Raw genomic sequence first — 18667 nt, 5'->3', positions numbered from 1 at the left:
GATCTCCAGAACACTGGTAAGGAGCCAGGGAGAGAAGGGAGAGGGGGCAGAGAGGAAGACCAGCCCACGCAGGTGTGTGTTGTGTTGGGGTCTCTTATTTACTGAAGTGCTTGCAGCTCCAGTAAAATCCATTAACCTGCTAGTGGTGCGTGCTGGTTTTTCTCTCTCGGCAGAAGAGAGCACTTGACAGCGCTGACTCAAAGCCACGAGCGCATCCTCAGATTAATAATCAGGGAGCTGCTCACGACTCAGCTCTTTGCTCTGATTTTCCCAACCATGTGAAATCCAAAGTGCTGTCACTAGACCTACAACGGGACACAAGGTCATTGAGTCATGTAACAGATTTTCATCTCGTCTGTGCATGCGTGTCGGCTCCATCTTCTTTGCCTCTTGCTGGCTATAGAGATAATTTGGCCCTCGAAAAGAAAATTGGGCAATAAAAGCTTGGTGATGTCATTGACTGTCCAGCCGAGCTTGGGTTTGAAGCATCTGCTAAATGATGCAATGGGAGATGTAATGAGTCCCCTGATGAAGCCAGTGATGATTCCAGGGTAATGGAGGGTCAGGAGATGAGCACTGTGTAGCTGGAATAGCAAGAGCAAATAGGCCTACTAGATATAGACACTACTTAATGCTGTGAGCTATTTTCAGACTCATCTCTTCCAGATTTGAGTTTAGTGCTCCTGAAATAAACCTCCTAACTGCAAGTGCAGGACCTAATGAGGATGTTTTCATTCTTTAATTCTGCATTGTCATGGCACTTTTCATGAATACTTAAACCTATTACATTAACACTATGAAATGCAAAATTGTAAATGCATCTTTGTAACTGTAACCATAATAATCTGAAATCCTGTGTATATGTTGAGAATAAATATTTGTTCTTGAGGATAGATGACAAAATATAGTCTTGGTGGGGGTTAAGCATTTCCATGGCTACAAACACCGTATCCATGGAAATGATCGCTCAAACTGCAGAGCAAAAGAGCAGAAACGGGGACTTCAGCAGGCAATAAATGCCACTGGTTCCTGCATGATCTGGCAAACAACACGCACACGCCTAATGCATTTCCGTGGCACAGTGGGGTACGTAGAGCACCCCTGGGCCAACAAGAGCTGGCAGAGCACCTAGTCAGCTCCCACACAGGTCTACTTCTCTGCTTGACACTTCCGAATAGTGCTTGTGAAATTAATTGGCTTTAATATATTGATTTCATTTTCTTCATTATGGCTTTATGTCATCACATCTGCTTTTATCTGCTAAGTCTGAGACATGGTTCCTGCATTATTATTTAAGCACAATAGATTCTCCTTAAACAAGCTTTTTGGTCGTTTAAAAAGCAGTCACAGCCTCCTGGTGTTTACATGTGAAGACAAATATAGCTTAATGACTTGGCTGTAAAAGACACATTCTTATCAGTGCAATTATCATTGATTTCAGGCAATAGTTAACAGAACATTCTTGTACTTTTCAGTAACTCAAATATCACATCTCAAGAGACCTTGAATTTGTTTGTCTCCAGTTTGATATCTCCCAGCCCTATAGCATTACATGGAAGGCCTTATGCAAAAGTCTAGAAATGCATCCCCTTTTACAGTTTTTCTCGATCGTTTTGATACCTGTGTCAACTCTGACATCACATTTTCAAAACAGACTTTCAAAACACCCATGTCTGAACAAAAGCACTCTGGCCAAAAGGACACATTTTACTTGCAAAAGGCTGTCACTCTCTCAAAACACTTAAAAAAAACACAGTAAAAGCAAATCTTGCCTTCAAACAACACATCCTGTCGTCAAATCACTGTGTGATTTCAATCAATCATTACACACTGGACAACAAAATGCAAAATCTAGTTCTCAAAATGAGCATTTTTGCTATGTCTATTTCTTTCTAATTTTTCAGGAATCAGGAAAAATTGTGGAAAGACGTGAAAAATGTACTGAATTAAAAAAAAAATGAATTCCTCCCAAGATGTAACTGTCATTTACATATAAGACCTAAACACCTAGGCAAGACAAATTTCATTGAACTACTAGTCATTTTTCATCGAAATAGACTTACAGTAAACACCTTTTGTACTGTTTTCTTCACTAAATAGGCAATACAGTAGTCTAAATGTGCATTAGATCCGATAGCCTATTGCAAATAGCAACACAGAACATACATCTCTTATGGATAATGAATGATTGCTAATTAAAGAATTGTGCAAAGGAGTTTCACACAGGTGTATCAAGAGATTCAGACTTATGCAAGGAATCTATACCACCTGTGAAAAGATGTTTTCCTTTTGTTTAGCATGGGAAAACCAATAGAGTTTGGGGTTTTTAAATGACTTCTGCTGTGCAAAGAAAGTGTTCATGAAGACCAAGTGGATCCCAGTTTCCTTAAGCAGGTCAAAGCAATTGAGAAAAACTGTAAGCTTGCTGCGCAAAAATAAACAATTTACTTTAATACACACACACACACACACACACACACACACACACACATATATATATACTATATCCAGGCCCTCAAATTTCACCGTCTCAAAAGACATTGAATTTGCCTCCTGTCTGTTGTCTTCCAGTCTGATCATTGCATGGAAGGCCTTCACAAGTTATCACTTTTTAATCTTAATTTGGTAACACTTTACTTGACACAGGGTCCCTAACCCTAATCCTAATCCTAACTCTAACCCTAAACCTAACTTGTTTTGACAAAAACCGAATGACACTTAATAACAGAAATGTTATGTCATAAATGTTTATGACACGTTCATGTCAGTGTCATGTCACTCTTATGTCGATACTATCAAGTAAAGTGTAACCCTTAATTTTAATCTAAATTTAATAACCAAATTTACGTTTACACACACACACACACACACACAAACATACTACACAATACAATGATATAGTTTCGTCAAGGGTGTATTTAAAAAGCAGCAAGTAAAAACAACATATAAATGTACACATTGAAATGATGCATCAAATCATGGAAACATATTTGCAACATTTACAACTAGGTAACAAAACATGAATGGTACTCCTAATACACATAACATACCTGAATAGCCTGAATTTCCCCTTGGGGATCAATAAAGTATCTATCTATCTATCTTACATTACATTACATTTAGCAGACACTTCTTGACCAAAGTGACTTACATATGTCAGCTATATTACAAGGGATCACATTGTCCCCGGAGCAACTTGGGGTTAAGTGCCTTGCTCAAGGGCACAACGGTGGAAGCCGGGAATTGAACCGACAACTTTCAGGCTACTGCACGCTAACCCAGCTCCTTAACACTACACTACCACCGCCCCTATACACATTTATAGGAGTCTTAAACCCTCCACAACAAGCATTGCAACCATACTCTACACCAAAGAGCAAAAAAGGAACGATGGATAACTAATTATTAGATTTAACAGATATATTGTTTGTTATTCAGTGTCTAAAGTACCACTTTGAAAGTCACTTTTCCAAGTGCCACGGAAGTATAAGTATATAAGTATATCCTTCCAACAGTATATTTAATCAGCATCCCTTTTAAATAACTATTAACACTTTTGTACATATACACAGATCAGGCTTGTGGCCTGGGTGGGCGGCATTTAGATCAGGCCCAGAGTCTTCTTGATGAACTGGGCGACTAGGCACTGGGGCCTCTGCTGGTACTCCACCAGCACCTCGTGGGGTGTGGAGATCTGGTCTCCGTCGAAGCGGTTCAACAGAGTCACGCACACCACAGCAGCTGCAGAAAAACAACAAGGCATCATCAAGGGGGGGGTGAACTAGTAAACTAGTAAAGGTTGCTACTGGTAACATGGTTCATCTACAGATTCAGATTCAATTGGCAAGTCAGCTATATGAGCTTGCTCGTAAGTGACTTTGGTCGCCCTGCTAGATGTCTCATATAATGTATGAGGATGAGTGAGTGTAGTACCTTTAAGGTTGCATACACGACACATGGCAGCGAACACAGTGGACTCCATCTCAATATTCCTGACACCAGCATCGTAGGCTTTCCTCAGGTACTCCAGCTTCTCCTCGGTGGTGAAGGAGCACAGAGCTCCGTCCAGCCGACCCTGACCTGAGCGTGGGAGAGGACACACGACACCGGTCAGTCACCCACCCCTCTGGTGTCTTCATTTCAAGTGCCATAAGCAGGCGGTCATTAGAAATCAATACCTTCATAGAAATCGTAGGTGCACATGGTGTTCCCGATGACGGTGGGCAGATCAGGCATCTCCCTGGAGTACTGCAGTAGCTCATCTGCCAGATCCGCGTCCAGCTCTGTGCTCCTGACAATCACCTTCCCCAGGACCACCTGGTCAAATTGGGGCCTGAAGAAGCTGTCCACGGCTTTGTCTGTGACCACCACTGTTCCTGGGGCCAGACCTTTCATGAGAGAAAAATACATAGCGTTGGTGGCTATTAAACTTAGAGACTGCATATACAATATAATCACACACACCGTAATATACCAACTATTTGGAACCTTCAAGTAGATTTCCACTACTGCATTTTACCAACTACATTTTAGTATTGACAACATCTATTTTCCCAAAAGTGTGTGTCTTCCTGAGATGCCTAAGATAAGGTCTGCTTAAGAACCAGGTCTGGCTCTTGCAAGGCCACTTAAAGATCAGGAAGCGGATGAGGATGTGTGTCAGAACCTACCAATTCCTCCTGAGGTGCCAATACGGAAGATGTTGACGTCACGGCAGCTTGCGTGATGGAGCAGCTTGATGAGCTCATGGAGCATGATGGAGATGGAGGGTACTCCCATGCCATGCTAAACAGAGAGAAGGGAAAACAATTAGCATCCAGTGTCATTCAATGTAAACTATGGGATGCTTCAGAGAAGTAAGGGAAATGGTGTAGTTATAGCTCCTCACTGGTTTTATGGCAGAGCATGTAACGTTATATAATTTGTTATGCAATATGTAAACACTGAAACAGCAATGATTCTCTGACCTAACTGAGCTTGTGCAAACCTTTGTCTATATGGGGGAAACGGCTGTGTTGTGCAACTTACGCTGATAGACAACACAGGCCCAACTTTGTACATGGAATAGCGGTCTGTCCCCTCACAGATATCAGTAATCTCATCCGTGTCCCCAGGCAAGCCTAGCTCCTGGTGCATGAACTTAGCAAAAGCTCTCATGCGATTGGCACTTCCTCCAACACATACAAACTACAGGGAGTGCACAAGAGAGAATACAAATCAGATAAGTCTCCAGTTTTGGTCCAGATAGATAAAGGCTGTGATGGGCTTGGTATCATGAGCCAAAAATTCTCACAAACCTTGACATCCCCAAACATCTCAGGCAGGTTGTGGGTCTTGGTCCCCAGGTTGAAATGGTACAGGATGTCTTCCTCCATTAAGTCCAAGTGGGGATTCTTCACATGTATCTGTGGTCTGTGGGAGCAATAACAAGAATCACAAGAGTTTAGTCACTTAGATGAGGTTTGAGTGAATGTATATTTTAATATGCCTTTTTCCATTACATAGCAAGTAATGTTATTAAAGCGCTCTTCCTACAGATGTACATTAACTTTCTAGCTGGTAAATTAAAGACTTGATTCCTCATTATACACAAATAACTCACTTGATATAATCCTCCTGCTCCGTCCCCATGCAATTTATTAAAATGGGCGCCATGGTTACAGTTTTCTGTGCTGTGAAACAAAAACATAAGTTCACACACACACTCTAAAGTAAGTAATGTGAAATCTGACATTTTAGAACTTCAACTTAACATTGAACCTACCTTGGAAATGGGAGGATAAATGTTCTTGATGGCGTAGACAGGTAGTTAAAGTGAGTTATTTCTCCAAATTATCGCTCTCCAAGTTTCTTAAGAGTTTCTTAAGAGTTCTTGCCACCTCTGTAGCTAAGGGGAAATAAAAAGATCTGTCCCTGACTGTTGATATACACTTGAACCGGTGACCCCCCTCGTTGGAGTGATTGGTTGCATGGGGAGGTGTTCTGGTGTCGTATCCTGTGACTCACTTCCCCTGCCCCCACGGTCAACTCCCCTTAGACACATCAGCTCTCCAGGCTGACAGAATGTCACAGCAAACAAACTGCTCTTCTTAATCTTTCAAAACAGTGCAGTGAGGTACGTGCTAAATGCTGTCTACATGTAAAAAAAAAAAAGATACAGTACTGAAATCTCAAAGTGTGACATTATTGTTCATGAGTATTATGTAACTTTGTGGTGTGATAACTCCCCGATTATTCAGATTATGTGTCATCATCAAAAAAGTACACACAAGCAAACATGCAATGTGTCATGATATTACTTTTATTGTGAATAGTTGGTCATATCACGTAGCACATGTTTGCCAGGACTTTAAAGACCACTAGTAGGCCTACATAAAAATGTTGGCATGCAATTCAAGATTGCTATTAACATATTGCATGTTTGGGAAATGCAGAGTATCAGTTGTGTTCGTTTACATGGGGTGGGTGGGGGTATTAGTTCAGATTGTCCTCACCTTTCAGGCCATGTGACATACATAGACTATGCCCAGATGGCAATAACTACGGCATGATTATGTAAGTTTGTAAGTGTGTATGAGTGTGTAGTACTTATGTACTTTTAAGTGTGACTTCAGAGTAAAAAGTCTCCAAATTTACATCTGCATCATTTATGGACAAGTGTGTCTTCCTCATTTACAAGAGAACTTTTGGTTACACAGAACAGAGTAGTAAAGTAAAATATGAGAAAATCTCTCCAAGTTTAAATGTACAGCACCATAAAATCGAAGAGATGCAGCTTTAAGTTAAGGGCCGAGTACATAATGTTACCGGGAAAACAGGTCTACAATTTAACATTGTCATATGACACACTTCTCAGAACCCTGACAAAACAAAATACCACACCAAGTCAATACATTAAAGTTGCTAGATCAGTACTTTCGGGTTTTCAATGTGATTTTAATAGCACAACATAACAACACATCTTGACTTGTAGTGTACACCTATACACACACACACACACTAGGAGCATTGAGCTCACCAGGAGCATACACATATTAAGAGCACATAGGGCAGCCCTGCGTCTGGGAAGTTGGGAGTTAGGTGCCATGGATGTGAATGTGGTGCTGTTCAATCACCCACATTTTTCTTACCAGTCAGGGCGAAACTTCGCACTTCTTTTTTTGTTTCAGTTCGTATGATCAACACCTGATCCTTGATCAACACAGTAAGCCTCAATACCGTAATCCATGGCTCAAAAAAGGATGATTGTGCATGGCATGATAGTGTTTTCCCAGTATTGCTCTCTAATCAAATTTCTTCACTTCACTCATCATCTGACTCCCTTTCTCTGTCTGTAATTTAACCTTTTGGCATACCATTTTCTAGTTTGTGATTACAAGCGATTGTTTTGGACAACAGTGACTGACACTATTGTACCTTATCAATGTCTCAATATTGGTGGGTGGCATTTTGAGCATTGTTTAATATTGCTATATTGTCATATGCTGTTGACACTGAAATGTGTATTTTGATGAAAAAATTGCATTGAGTGCTGACTATTTTTAAAAATACTTTTTGTATTCATAGAGTTCTATATTACAGCAAATCTTTCTTATTTGTGATTGCCGTATCCTTTAGCTGTACCTTATCTGAGTCTTTTTCACTAAGGAAAAAATCCATATAAGTATAAGTCAACAGATCAGTACTTTTGGATTTTCAATGTGATTTTAATAGCACAACATAACATAACTTCAAAAAATACCACACAAACATTATAAACACACACGCACACAAGAATCACACATTCCTTTAGAGTTGACATCATGTCCCTCAAATGTGCTGAACCTATCCTCAGCGGTCAGAGGGAGAAGTCTGCCATAGCGAAGAGTGAGCTCGTCTGTGCGTCCACAGGACTGCTACTCTTGGGTCTTCCACGGAGCTGCGCGGCTTCTCCGAGCAGATGTCGCACCTGCAGCACAAGAACACGCCCTTCATTAGGCCCTGTCCATCAGCCCAGTGGTGTCTGGTGGCGGAGTGAGATCTGTAAATAGGTCAGATCTCACTAGATGCAATGTGATTGTACTGCTTACCTGTCAGATTGGTAGTACCAGTCAGAGTTTACAATTTCCTCCAATGGGAGAGGTCAACTTACAACCTCTACTGTATCTCTAGAATACATAGGCTGACATCACCTTGAGAAGTTCTGGTATGGTGATTCGTGTTTTTTTGAGTGGACATCTAAGAGGCAAGTATGGTGATTTGTGTTTTTTTGAGAGGGCATCTAAAGGCAAGTATAGTAATTTGTATGTTGTGGAGTGGACAGGCACATAAATTGGTGTGGCAGGGTTGAAACACTTACTGTGTGCAGGGACTCTTGCAGGACTCCTGTCCTCCTCTAGGTAACCAAAGCTCAAGAGTTTGGACATGCTCACAGGGGCTGGGTTCTTGTTTAAAGCCCTGCAGACACAAAAAGTTTGATTCTCAACAGCAGGAGATATGGGACCAAAAAAAGACAAAAGGACATTAAACTTTGCACCTGCTCACATCCTTATTTGATTTTCATCAAGGTTTCCGCTGAGAAGGTCACCCTTCAAAAAGCGCTGTAGTCAGTGGCACATTTGCAATGTGACCCGACACTCAGCTGAAACAGTGCCGTAAATGTGTAAACTGAAAGATGGATGGACTGTCTAGTCATTTCCATCCCCCACCCCCCTCCACAGAAAAGAAAGAAAGAAAGAAAAAACGTTTGGGGAATTATTACTCTTGTTTGGCAGAGCATGTCATCCAGTAAGCGATTAGAACAGGGGGGCTCGGCATGTGCCAGACACCTCATGCCCGGAACAGATCCTGTTTGCCTGTTTACAGGTCACCATGTATCCGCAAGTTCAACCGTGGTATCTGCTCATTCCATTCTTCACTAAAAGAGCCAAATTAAACATCGGAGCAGCCCTGTCCCCTTCCCCCTACTTTGCCGTTAGTGTGCTCTGGTTACTAATACACTGTCCTACCGGGCACTTGCGTATGCACAGCTTGTTTATGCAGAAATGGTTGCTCTTTGATCACTGTCTGCTGGCAGTTTAGGGCCATATTATTCCAGGACGCAGACCTTGAATGAATATATCCACACAACAACAAAGGTATGAAGCAAGAGAGAGCTATGTGCTGCAATAAAGACACACCCCATTTCTGTGAGTTTTTCCCCCGCTAATTTTCACAGAGCCTAAATACATGTGGTTAAGGTTCATGGTTCCTTTGATAATTAACACACGTGATGAGGACAGGGGAACATACACAGAGAGGACCAGGATCTCGGAAACTGGATCATTCTAGGATAAGATATTACATGCTCCTGTGATATGATTTATGGTAGACAATATGGCAATAGTCTTCTTTCCATCAGTATACAGTACACATTGAACATTACGTTCTCATAGCTCCATCAGGCCCTGTTGTGACTGTGACTGTGGCACTGTACCCACAACACTGAGACTATACACAGAGACTAAATACCACATGTTCAGCCCCTGTGCTCTGTGTTTGTAGTTCAGAGGTTCTTTGAACCCAACTACAGTTCAAAATTGAGCAACCCTTTCTGGTAACTTTGGCTTTCGGTTTCCTTCGTTGTCAGGGACGGGTTACATATGACAGTGAGCTATTTTAGCACATAGCACACATTCAACGTGACTGGTTGCAATCACCTGACACTCAAAAAAAGCGGAATGTCTTCCCACCTCAATCTCAAAGTCAAAGTCAAAGTCAAAGTCTGCTTTATTGTCAATTTCTTCACATGTCAAGACATACAAAGAGATCGAAATTACGTTTCCTACTATCCCACGGTGGAGACATATTTTACCAATTAGGTCCACAGACAAACATAACATTCAAGTAAACAATATAAAAAGTAAAAATAAGAAGGCACATACAATGAAGAAAATAAGAGCAGCAAAATTTGAGTTGAAATTGTGCAATTGTGCGTACAGTAGACAGTCAATATAATAGTGCAAAAGTCAGGCCAATAAATGGCTGAGGTAGTTCTGTTTGACCTAAGTATGCAAGTGGCATAGTGGTGCAAGCTATGTAAGAGCAGCAGAAGTGTGTTCAGAAGTGTTTTCAGGACAACAGGACAACAACAACAAGTTGCAAAGTGTGCAAGTGTACAAGTGGAGTAGTGCAAGTGGAGTAGTGCAAGTGGAGTAGTGCAAGGCAGCCATTGTGGGTCCAAAGTCCAGGATGTTATGTAGCTGAGGGTGGAGGGGGAGAGGGGGGAGAGAGTTCAGCATCCTAACAGCCTGGTGTATAAAGCTGTTGGTGAGTCTGGTGGTGCGGGAGCGCAGGCTTCTGTACCTCTTCCCAGAGGGCAGTTGATCAAACAAATTGTGAGCGGGGTGACTTGCATCACTCACAATTGTGGTCGCCTTGCGGGTGAGGTGGGAGGTGTAAATGTTCTTCAGGGAGGGGAGTGAAGCACCAATAATCCTTCCAGCTGTGTTCACTATGCGCTGCAGGGCTTTCCTGTTGTATTCAGTGCAGCTTCCGCCCCACACAGCGATACAGCTGGAGAGGATGCTCTCAATGGTGCCTCGGTAGAATGTGGTCATGATGGCTGGTGGAGCACTTGCTCGCCTGAGTTTCCGCAGGAAGTACAGGCGGCGCTGAGCTTTCTTCGCTAGTGATGCAGTGTTGGTGGTCCAGGAGAGGTCTTCACTGATGTGCACCCCCAGGAATTTGGTGCTGCTCACTCTCTCCACCACAGCACCGTTGATGGTCAGTGGCAGGTGTTGGGTGTGACCTCTCCGGAAGTCAACAACAATCTCCTTGGTCTTGCTTACGTTCAGCAGGAGGTTGTTGTCCCTGCACCACGTGGTCAGAAGGTCGACCTCCAACCTGTATTGAGTCTCGTTGCCCTTGGTGATGAGACCCACCAGAGTTGTGTCGTCAGCAAATTTCACTATGTGGTTGTTGCTGTAGGTTGCAGTGCAGTCATGCGTCAGCAGGGTGAAGAGCAGCGGACTGAGCACGCAGCCTTGGGGGCCCCCGTGCTCAGTGTGATGCTGCTTGAGATATTGTTGCCAACACGTACTACTTGAGGCCTCTGACAGAGGAAGTCCAGTAGCCAGTTGCAGAGGTAGGTACTGAGTCCCAGTTTGTCAAGTTTGCAGATGAGTTGTTGTGGTATTATGGTGTTGAATGCAGAACTGAAGTCTATAAACAGCAATCTCACATATGAGTCTCTTTTTTCCAGGTGGGTGAGGGCTGGGTGGAGGGCAGAGCAGATTGCATCCTCTGTGGACCGTTTGGCTCGGTATGCAAACTGGAAGGGGTCCAGGGTGGGGGGGAGAATGGATTTGATGTGTGACATGACAAGCTGCTCAAAGCACTTCATGATGATGGGTGTCAGTGCCACGGGGCGGTAGTCATTGAAGCAGGATGGAGCAGTTTTCTTCGGCACAGGTATGATGGTGGCAGCTTTGAAACATGATGGGACAATGGCTTGCTTCAGGGAAGTGTTAAAGATGTCTGTGAAGACATCCTTAAGCTCCTCAGCGCAGTCCTTCAGCGCACGACCTGGGATGTTGTCTGGGCCTCAATCTGTTACATTTTCATGGCAGTCGCTTTACTAACAGACACTTCATAAGACACTACTATTTAACACTGGCTACTTGGTCCAGTTATAATGAATACAAATTAGAAAATTTGGGACGTTGTGTAAAATGCAAATAAAAACAGAATGTGATAATATATAAGCTTAAGTCTCATAAACCCATATTTAGCAGCAAAAAAGACAGACAACATATCAAATGTTGAAAATTTGGACAATTTCATGGAAAATATATGTTCATTTTGAATTTAATGTCAACATGTTTCAAAAAAAGTTGGGAAAAGTTTACCACTGTGCTGCTTCACCCCTTCATTTAACAACATTCTGTAAATGTTTAGGAACTGAGGAGACCAGTTGCTAGAGTTTTGAGAATCAAATGTTGTCCCATTCCTGCTCGATATAGGATTGCAGTTGCTTAACAGTATGGGGTATTCTTAATCATGTTTTTCATTTCATGATGCACCTAATTTGACAGGTCTGGACTGCAGACAGGCCATTTTAGCACCTGGACTCTTCCTCTATGGAGAAATACTGTTTAAATATGTGCAGAATTCATTTTGGCATTGTTTTCCTGAAATATGTAAGGTCTTCCCTGGAAAAGACATTGCCTGGATGGCAGTATATGTTGCTCAAAACCTGTATACATCATTCAGAATTGATTGTGCCTTGTCGGATGTGCAAGATGCCCATGCTGTAGGCACTAATGCACCTCCACACCGTCATAGATGTTGGGTTTCAAACTGAGCACTAAAACAAGTTGGATAGGTTGGATACTTGGATAGGCCCTCTCCTCTTTAGCCCAGATGAGTCCATGATTTCCAAAAAGAATTGCACGTTTTGATTGGTCTAACCACAGCACCTTTTTCACCCTACCTCAGTCCATTTTAAACAAGCTCAGGCCGACATAAGACAGTGGTATTTTCTGTATCATGTCTAAATACAATTTTGGCTGTTGCATGGTAAAGTTTACACTAGTATTTCTGAATTGAGTATCAAACTGTGCACATAGACAATGGTTATCAGAGGCTTTCCTGAGCTCATACAATGATTTTCTTTACAGAAACAGGTCTGGTTTTGATGCAGTGCCATCTGAGGTCCAAAAGACCATGGCCATCCAATATTGTTTTTCAGCTCTATCCCATGTTTGCAAAGATTTCTCTGGATTCTCTGAATATTTTAATTATATTATGTACTGTAGATGATGAACTCCCCAAATACTTCATAATTTCATGTTAAGAAGCATTTAAATGACATTTGTTTCATCATTTGTCCACACAGGGAATACCCCTACATCTTTACTTCTAAGAGACCCTGCCTCTCTGTCATGGCCTTTCTCATACCCAATTGTGTTGCCAGTTACCCTAATTAGTTATGAAACATTCCTCCTTTTGTTTTCTTTATCACTAAACAACTTTTCCAGCATTTTGTTACCCCCATCCCAACTTTTTTTTTAACATGTTGCTGGTATCAAATTCAAAATTAACATATATTTTCCATGACATAGTCAAATTTGTCATTTTCAATATATGATATGTTGTCAGTGTTCTTTTTGCAACTAAATGAGTTTAAGAGATTTGCAGATTATTACATTCTGTTCGCATTTTACACAACGTCCCAACTTTTTCTAATTTACTAAAACTTTTTCTAAAATACCATGAGCCTAAGCACTAAACCAAATTCCAGGCGATGATTCATCATACTGGCAATAAAGCACTGGCTTGATTTGTAGTGTACACCTACACACACACACACACACACACACACACACACACACGCACACACACACTAGGAGCATTGAGCTCACCAGGAGCACACACATATTAAGAGCACACATACGCAGCCAGAACAGAGGGCAGTCCTTACTACAGCGTCATGCTTTCTTGATCAACACAGTGAGCCTCAATACCGTAATCCATGGCTCAAAAAAGGATGATTGTGCATGGCATGATAGTGTTTTCCCAGTATTGCTCTCTAATCAAATTTCTTCACTTCACTTATCATCTGACTCCCTTTCTCTGTCTGTAATTTAACCTTTTGGCATACCATTTTCTAGTTTGTGATTACAAGCGATTGTTTTGGACAACAGTGAGTGACACTATTGTACCTTAACAATGTCTCGATATTGGTGGGTGGCATTTTGAGCATTGTTGAATATTGCTATATTGTCATATGCTGTTGACACGGAAATGTGTATTTTGATGAAAAATTGCATTGAGTGCTGACTATTATCAAGATACTTTTTTGTATTCATAGAGTTCTATTTTACAGCAAATATTTCTTGTTTGTGATTGCCGTTTAGCTGTACCTTATCTGACTATTTTTCATTAAGGAAAAAATCTATATATGCTGTAAGTACTGTATATAAGTATAAGTACCCTTTATTGACAATTTGGTCTTAATCAGATCAACTGACATAATAATTATTGAATTGAACAATTGAATAACAACATACTGTTTGATTATGTTTCATTAATAAAGATAAGCCTTCTTTCTTTAAATTCATGCAAGAGCAACTATTACACTTTTGAGGCCTATTTCATTGTTATTTTAGGTCAGCACCTTATCTTGGCTGTTTAATCCCTGGGTTGCCATTCTGCATAATGAAAGACCTATTTTAAAATATAATAACACCACCAGCAAGCCACATGAGAACTTGCCTACCAGACATGTTGCATTGGCTGCTAATCAGTCTAATACAGCCTTTGTTTTTTTAGAATTTTACATAATGCATGCTTTGTTTAATAAACAAGCTTACATAAGCAATTAATTTAAAAGTTGGCATAGAAACACAATTTATGACATACAAGACAAATTATTTTGGGATAAGCCAAGACGTTTTGAAGCATCCCAACCTGATAAGTGAAGTATCAATTTCCCCCAAAATGATTTAACACATTACAACTAGTAAAAAATCACTACCGACCTGACCTCTTTGATTGCAATGTGATAAAGAAGAAAATGAAGAGTTTGGTTCCAAAACGCTATATCTCCATTTTTAAAAAAACATTAAAAAGTCATGTAATTTGATTGTGTATTTCAGGTAATATTAATACAATTGCAATTGTGTTGTTTGATTGAGTAAAGTTAAATCAAACAACAATACCCAATTACTGTTCTACTGAAATTACTTGGAAAGCCAAATGTAAAAAAATGATTTATGAAAATTCGTTAAAATGGAGGATATAGCGTTTTGGGACCACACGTGAATGAATAGTAGTAATAGACACTGCAGCGTTTTGAAATTTTAAGTCATTATAATCACATTAATCAACATTAATTAATTACATTTTTGAATTCTACAGAAAAGGTTAGCCCAAGAAATAAGCAATATTGCAATAAGCGAATGGACGTCTTGCAGAGGGATATGAAAGATGTTAATCAACCCATTGCCTTTGACAGCGGTGATTATATACTTTGCCGGTGATTATATAGATTTAACATAGGCCCGAACATTGGGAAGGCCCATTCATGTGAATGGAACTTTCTGCAGCACTCTGAAGAGCCGTGTAATAAAATCACATTAATCAACATTAATTAATTACATTTTTGAATTCTACAGAAAAGGTTAGCCCAAAGGATCCATGAATGTTGGGATTTGGACAAATAGGCTTATTTGCCAAAATGCTTAAAATGACTCAAAACTTCAAAGGACGTTAGTTTCAAAACTATAAGTTGTGGATTTCTCTCTAGGTTTTGTGAGTAGGTGACCTGTGAGCCCCTGGGTGATCGGACATGAAATTACTAATTTCTGCGAGGGCAAAAAAAGAGAAAAAATCTCTTGGGAAAACACTATGTGGTTGACACTTTAACCAGTATGGTGCCCCTGCTGTATGTGTTATGACTCTGACCCAGCCCGCATTTACCGTATAAACCATAAACGAACAGTAATTCTATGATTTATGTAAATATTCCTTATGAAACATTAAAATGAATTATGATATTTCCTATGCGCCCCCCCCCCCCCCCCCACAAAGTGTCCATTTTAAACCATTCAGAAAAAAAGTAAAGAAAAATCCACACACTCAAGTCTTTTACTCTACTCTACTTGTTTGCAAAGACTTGAGTGTGCAGATTTTTCTTTACTTTTTATTGAGTTACTTGTTAATCCAGCACCTCAACAGATGAGCGGTGATTTTTTTACCTTTTTACCAAACCATTCAGAAAACAAAGCCCAAATGTGAAATTCAAGACTGCCATCTTGTGGAGATATGGTGTCAATGGCAAAATAAAATAACTCACTGTTTTCTGAACTTATTGGCCTCTTGGTATTTTGGTGATATGGTCAACTTCTTCAGTTTGCTTGCTGAATCATCAATGTCAAGTGTCTGAGAAGGGTAAAAAAACAAGTTTAATTTTTTAGGAGCAGTGTATACACTTTGAAAGGGCCATTATATCAGGGATTTCCACAGGACCAGATGTGACATACACAAGAGGAGTTATGGAGTGTAGGATATGCTATGCTATGAATATTTGCATAGCATGACTGCATGTTTACCCATCTATCCATCAGTAAATGTTTAGCATTGCTTTACACAAGAGGTGTTCAACAGCAGGATGTATATAGGTCTGAATTAGGGCTGCACAATTATCGCAATCGCAATATAAACCAACACAATTACATATTTGCAAAAGCTACAAATAATCGTACAGTGAATTTTGTCACATTTATGCCTTTTTTGTTCATGTCATCCTCCTTGACTGTGCCACTTCTGGTTGGTGGGTGTGCGTAGTACATGAGGGGCACAGAAACTCTGATTGGTGAGCTTCAGTTGGTCAGGGGTCCTGTGCTTTTTCTGCACTGGGCGTGCTCACCAATCAGGGGTGGCACAAATTAAAGAGATATTTGGAATATTGAGCTGAATCATTTGACATTGACATTCATTGACATTAAAAAATCATATCGCAAATTGCAATATCTGTCAGAAAGATTGCAATTAGATATTTTCCCCAAATCGTGCAGCCCTAGTCTGAATCATTGCTGAAGTAAACAAATTGAAAATTGAAAAGTTTTTTTTATTTTATAGCCTACACCTCATGGCTCATGGTCATTAAAAAAAGACACTGATTTGAAATATATAGAGTAATTTAAGTCACACTTTTCTTTTCACACAAGTCACCTCTTCAGTAGTAATACTATCAGCATCTCGCTCCCAAGCGGACTTATTATCACTCCCAAAGGGAATATCTAGCGGTTGAATGGACTTCTTTGCACTTTTCTGGAACTCCTGATGTACCAAGAACCTTGGATTGGTTCCTTTAGTTGGGCTGTAAGTAGAGAAACTGTGACAAGAGTCCCTTTGGCCCAGAATGATGGCGTAACTGTCAGTGCAGTTGCCCTTTCATACCCTTTTGTATGCCGTCAAAACAAGAAATAACAATCCCACATACTGATCAGATTTAAACATTCTTGTGGTCAAACACTAGAATACAACAATGTAATAGGTAAAAGGTAGCCTTCACTTCAGATTTGTCTTGCCTTTGACTCATTAAAGACTGCTGATGCTATGGTGTTTGTTCCATGTTAGTAATAGGCGATCAGGGATGGATTACTGCACGGGCCTACTGGGCCCAGGCCCAAGGGGTCAGGGGGCCCTGAAGCCCAAGCCTTTGCATGGAATCATTGCCTCAATATTAACAAATCAGGATGTAGGCTATGAATCTGATTGAATTTAGTATTGGCCATCCCCAAAATGCACCAGAATACAGGAAATCACATCAAACAAATTGTAAAAAATTCTGGGGGAGGACCCCCAAACCCCCTCTCCTACATATACAACAATTAGTGGGGGGCCCTTAATACATCTGGGCCCAGGGGCCCGAAAGTTCATAATCCGCCCATGTAGGCGATAACAATTTTAGTGTTTTGCTCAGATTTACCTGGATGACTCATGGTCATCTGAGTCAACACAGAACCAATCGGGAGGTTTGTATGGTGCATTTGTTTTGACGGTCATATCTGTTTCTTCATGCCTCAATAATCCTGCCAAACGATCAAACACACTGTCAGTCATATTAATGTAGGCTAATCAAGGCAATATAAACACTGAGTAGCAAAAGTCTATCCAAAGACAAAAAAGAACCCAATTTATCAGGTGCAAGTGCAACTTGTAGGACTACATTTTACATACGGTAATAGTAAATACCTTTGTGTCCACCTTGTTTTGCAAGTTTGACATAATTTGAATCTGTCTCGAAAACGCCTAAACGGCGGCAACTGACACTGTCATCAACGGGGTCCTGAATGTCGAGAGACAGTCCAGGAATCTGCGAGGTGACTTTAGGGCCTTGGGGAGTGGCGTCACCTTTATGTTCGTTGCCCATTTCTGTCTCTGGAAAAGAAGTACGAGGAAGTATGAGGAACAATAGTTTAACTTTTATTAGGCTATGTTAGGCGTTGTGAGGCCCACAAAAGACAACTTTACCTATAATGCTGTGAAACTATAACGTTATGCTTCACTTAATTATTTTAACTTAACGTACGTTAACGCTAGTCCTATCGAGCTATCAGCTAACGTTAACGTTCTTACTTTCACACGACCAAATACACATCATTAAGTATCACTTTCTCTATTAAGTAAAATTAGTTTCAGGGGGGGGGAAAGAAGCGCAACTCTGAATCACGCAGCTCAGCCTTAGCCTACCTCTCGACGTTTCTTGTTTATGCGATGTGTCTTCGTGTAACGATAACATAAAAATGTTCTACTTCAGAGCTATCCCGCTTCAGTTGCTGTTGTGTTTACGCGTAACCATGGAAATGAAATTACCGCTGGGAACAGCTGTAGACCGTAGCCTACGTTCTGCTTCGCGTGTCGCATTTCCTCACTTGCGACCTGCGACAGAATGGACAAATGAAATCGTCCTCGCCAGGGGCCTCTTTAGGCTACAGAAAAATATCCTACAGTGCACCCGGGGGTCTTAAAAGTATTGAATTAAAGTCTTATATTTAATATTGTCAAATTAAGGCCTTAAAAGTATTGGAGTCTTATTTTTTCCTTTGGTAGCCTATAATTCATGGATAGGCCTGGGGTATACCGTAACATAACATATATTGTAGCCTAGGCTAGATCCCAAAGGGAAAATATACGCGTC

The 18667-nt window shown here is 40.8% G+C and overlaps 2 protein-coding genes across 5 annotated transcripts; both read right to left on the bottom strand.

Moving 5' to 3' along the window:
* Positions 1–3277: 3277 nt before the first annotated feature.
* upp2 (uridine phosphorylase 2) lies at positions 3278–5923 on the bottom strand. Its single transcript, XM_042071529.1, has 8 exons — positions 5765–5923; positions 5603–5672; positions 5298–5412; positions 5029–5187; positions 4671–4785; positions 4179–4388; positions 3934–4080; positions 3278–3741 (listed from the first exon to the last, which is right to left on the bottom strand). The coding sequence occupies exons 2-8, from the start codon at positions 5653–5655 to the stop codon at positions 3602–3604; spliced, it is 939 nt and encodes a 312-aa protein (XP_041927463.1). The 5' UTR covers positions 5656–5672; positions 5765–5923; the 3' UTR covers positions 3278–3601.
* A 1762-nt stretch (positions 5924–7685) lies between these two features.
* On the bottom strand, positions 7686–18357 carry LOC121692717 (uncharacterized protein C7orf57 homolog). Of its 4 annotated transcripts, none has more exons than XM_042071563.1 (7): positions 18220–18357; positions 17722–17907; positions 17456–17558; positions 16696–16858; positions 15818–15903; positions 8339–8436; positions 7686–8020 (listed from the first exon to the last, which is right to left on the bottom strand). In XM_042071563.1, the coding sequence occupies exons 1-7, from the start codon at positions 18266–18268 to the stop codon at positions 7974–7976; spliced, it is 732 nt and encodes a 243-aa protein (XP_041927497.1). In that variant the 5' UTR covers positions 18269–18357; the 3' UTR covers positions 7686–7973. The 4 variants fall into 4 exon arrangements, with proteins under 4 accessions (XP_041927497.1, XP_041927477.1, XP_041927505.1 ...); XM_042071543.1 differs by having other exon boundaries at positions 7686–7948; XM_042071571.1 differs by having other exon boundaries at positions 7686–7948; positions 16696–16843.
* Positions 18358–18667: the final 310 nt, after the last annotated feature.

This window comes from Alosa sapidissima, chromosome 2, assembly GCF_018492685.1.
Source record: "Alosa sapidissima isolate fAloSap1 chromosome 2, fAloSap1.pri, whole genome shotgun sequence".
Lineage (NCBI taxonomy): Eukaryota > Metazoa > Chordata > Actinopteri > Clupeiformes > Clupeidae > Alosa > Alosa sapidissima.
The sequence above is the reverse complement of the archived record's forward strand: the minus strand, read 5'-3'. Positions and strand labels throughout refer to the sequence as shown.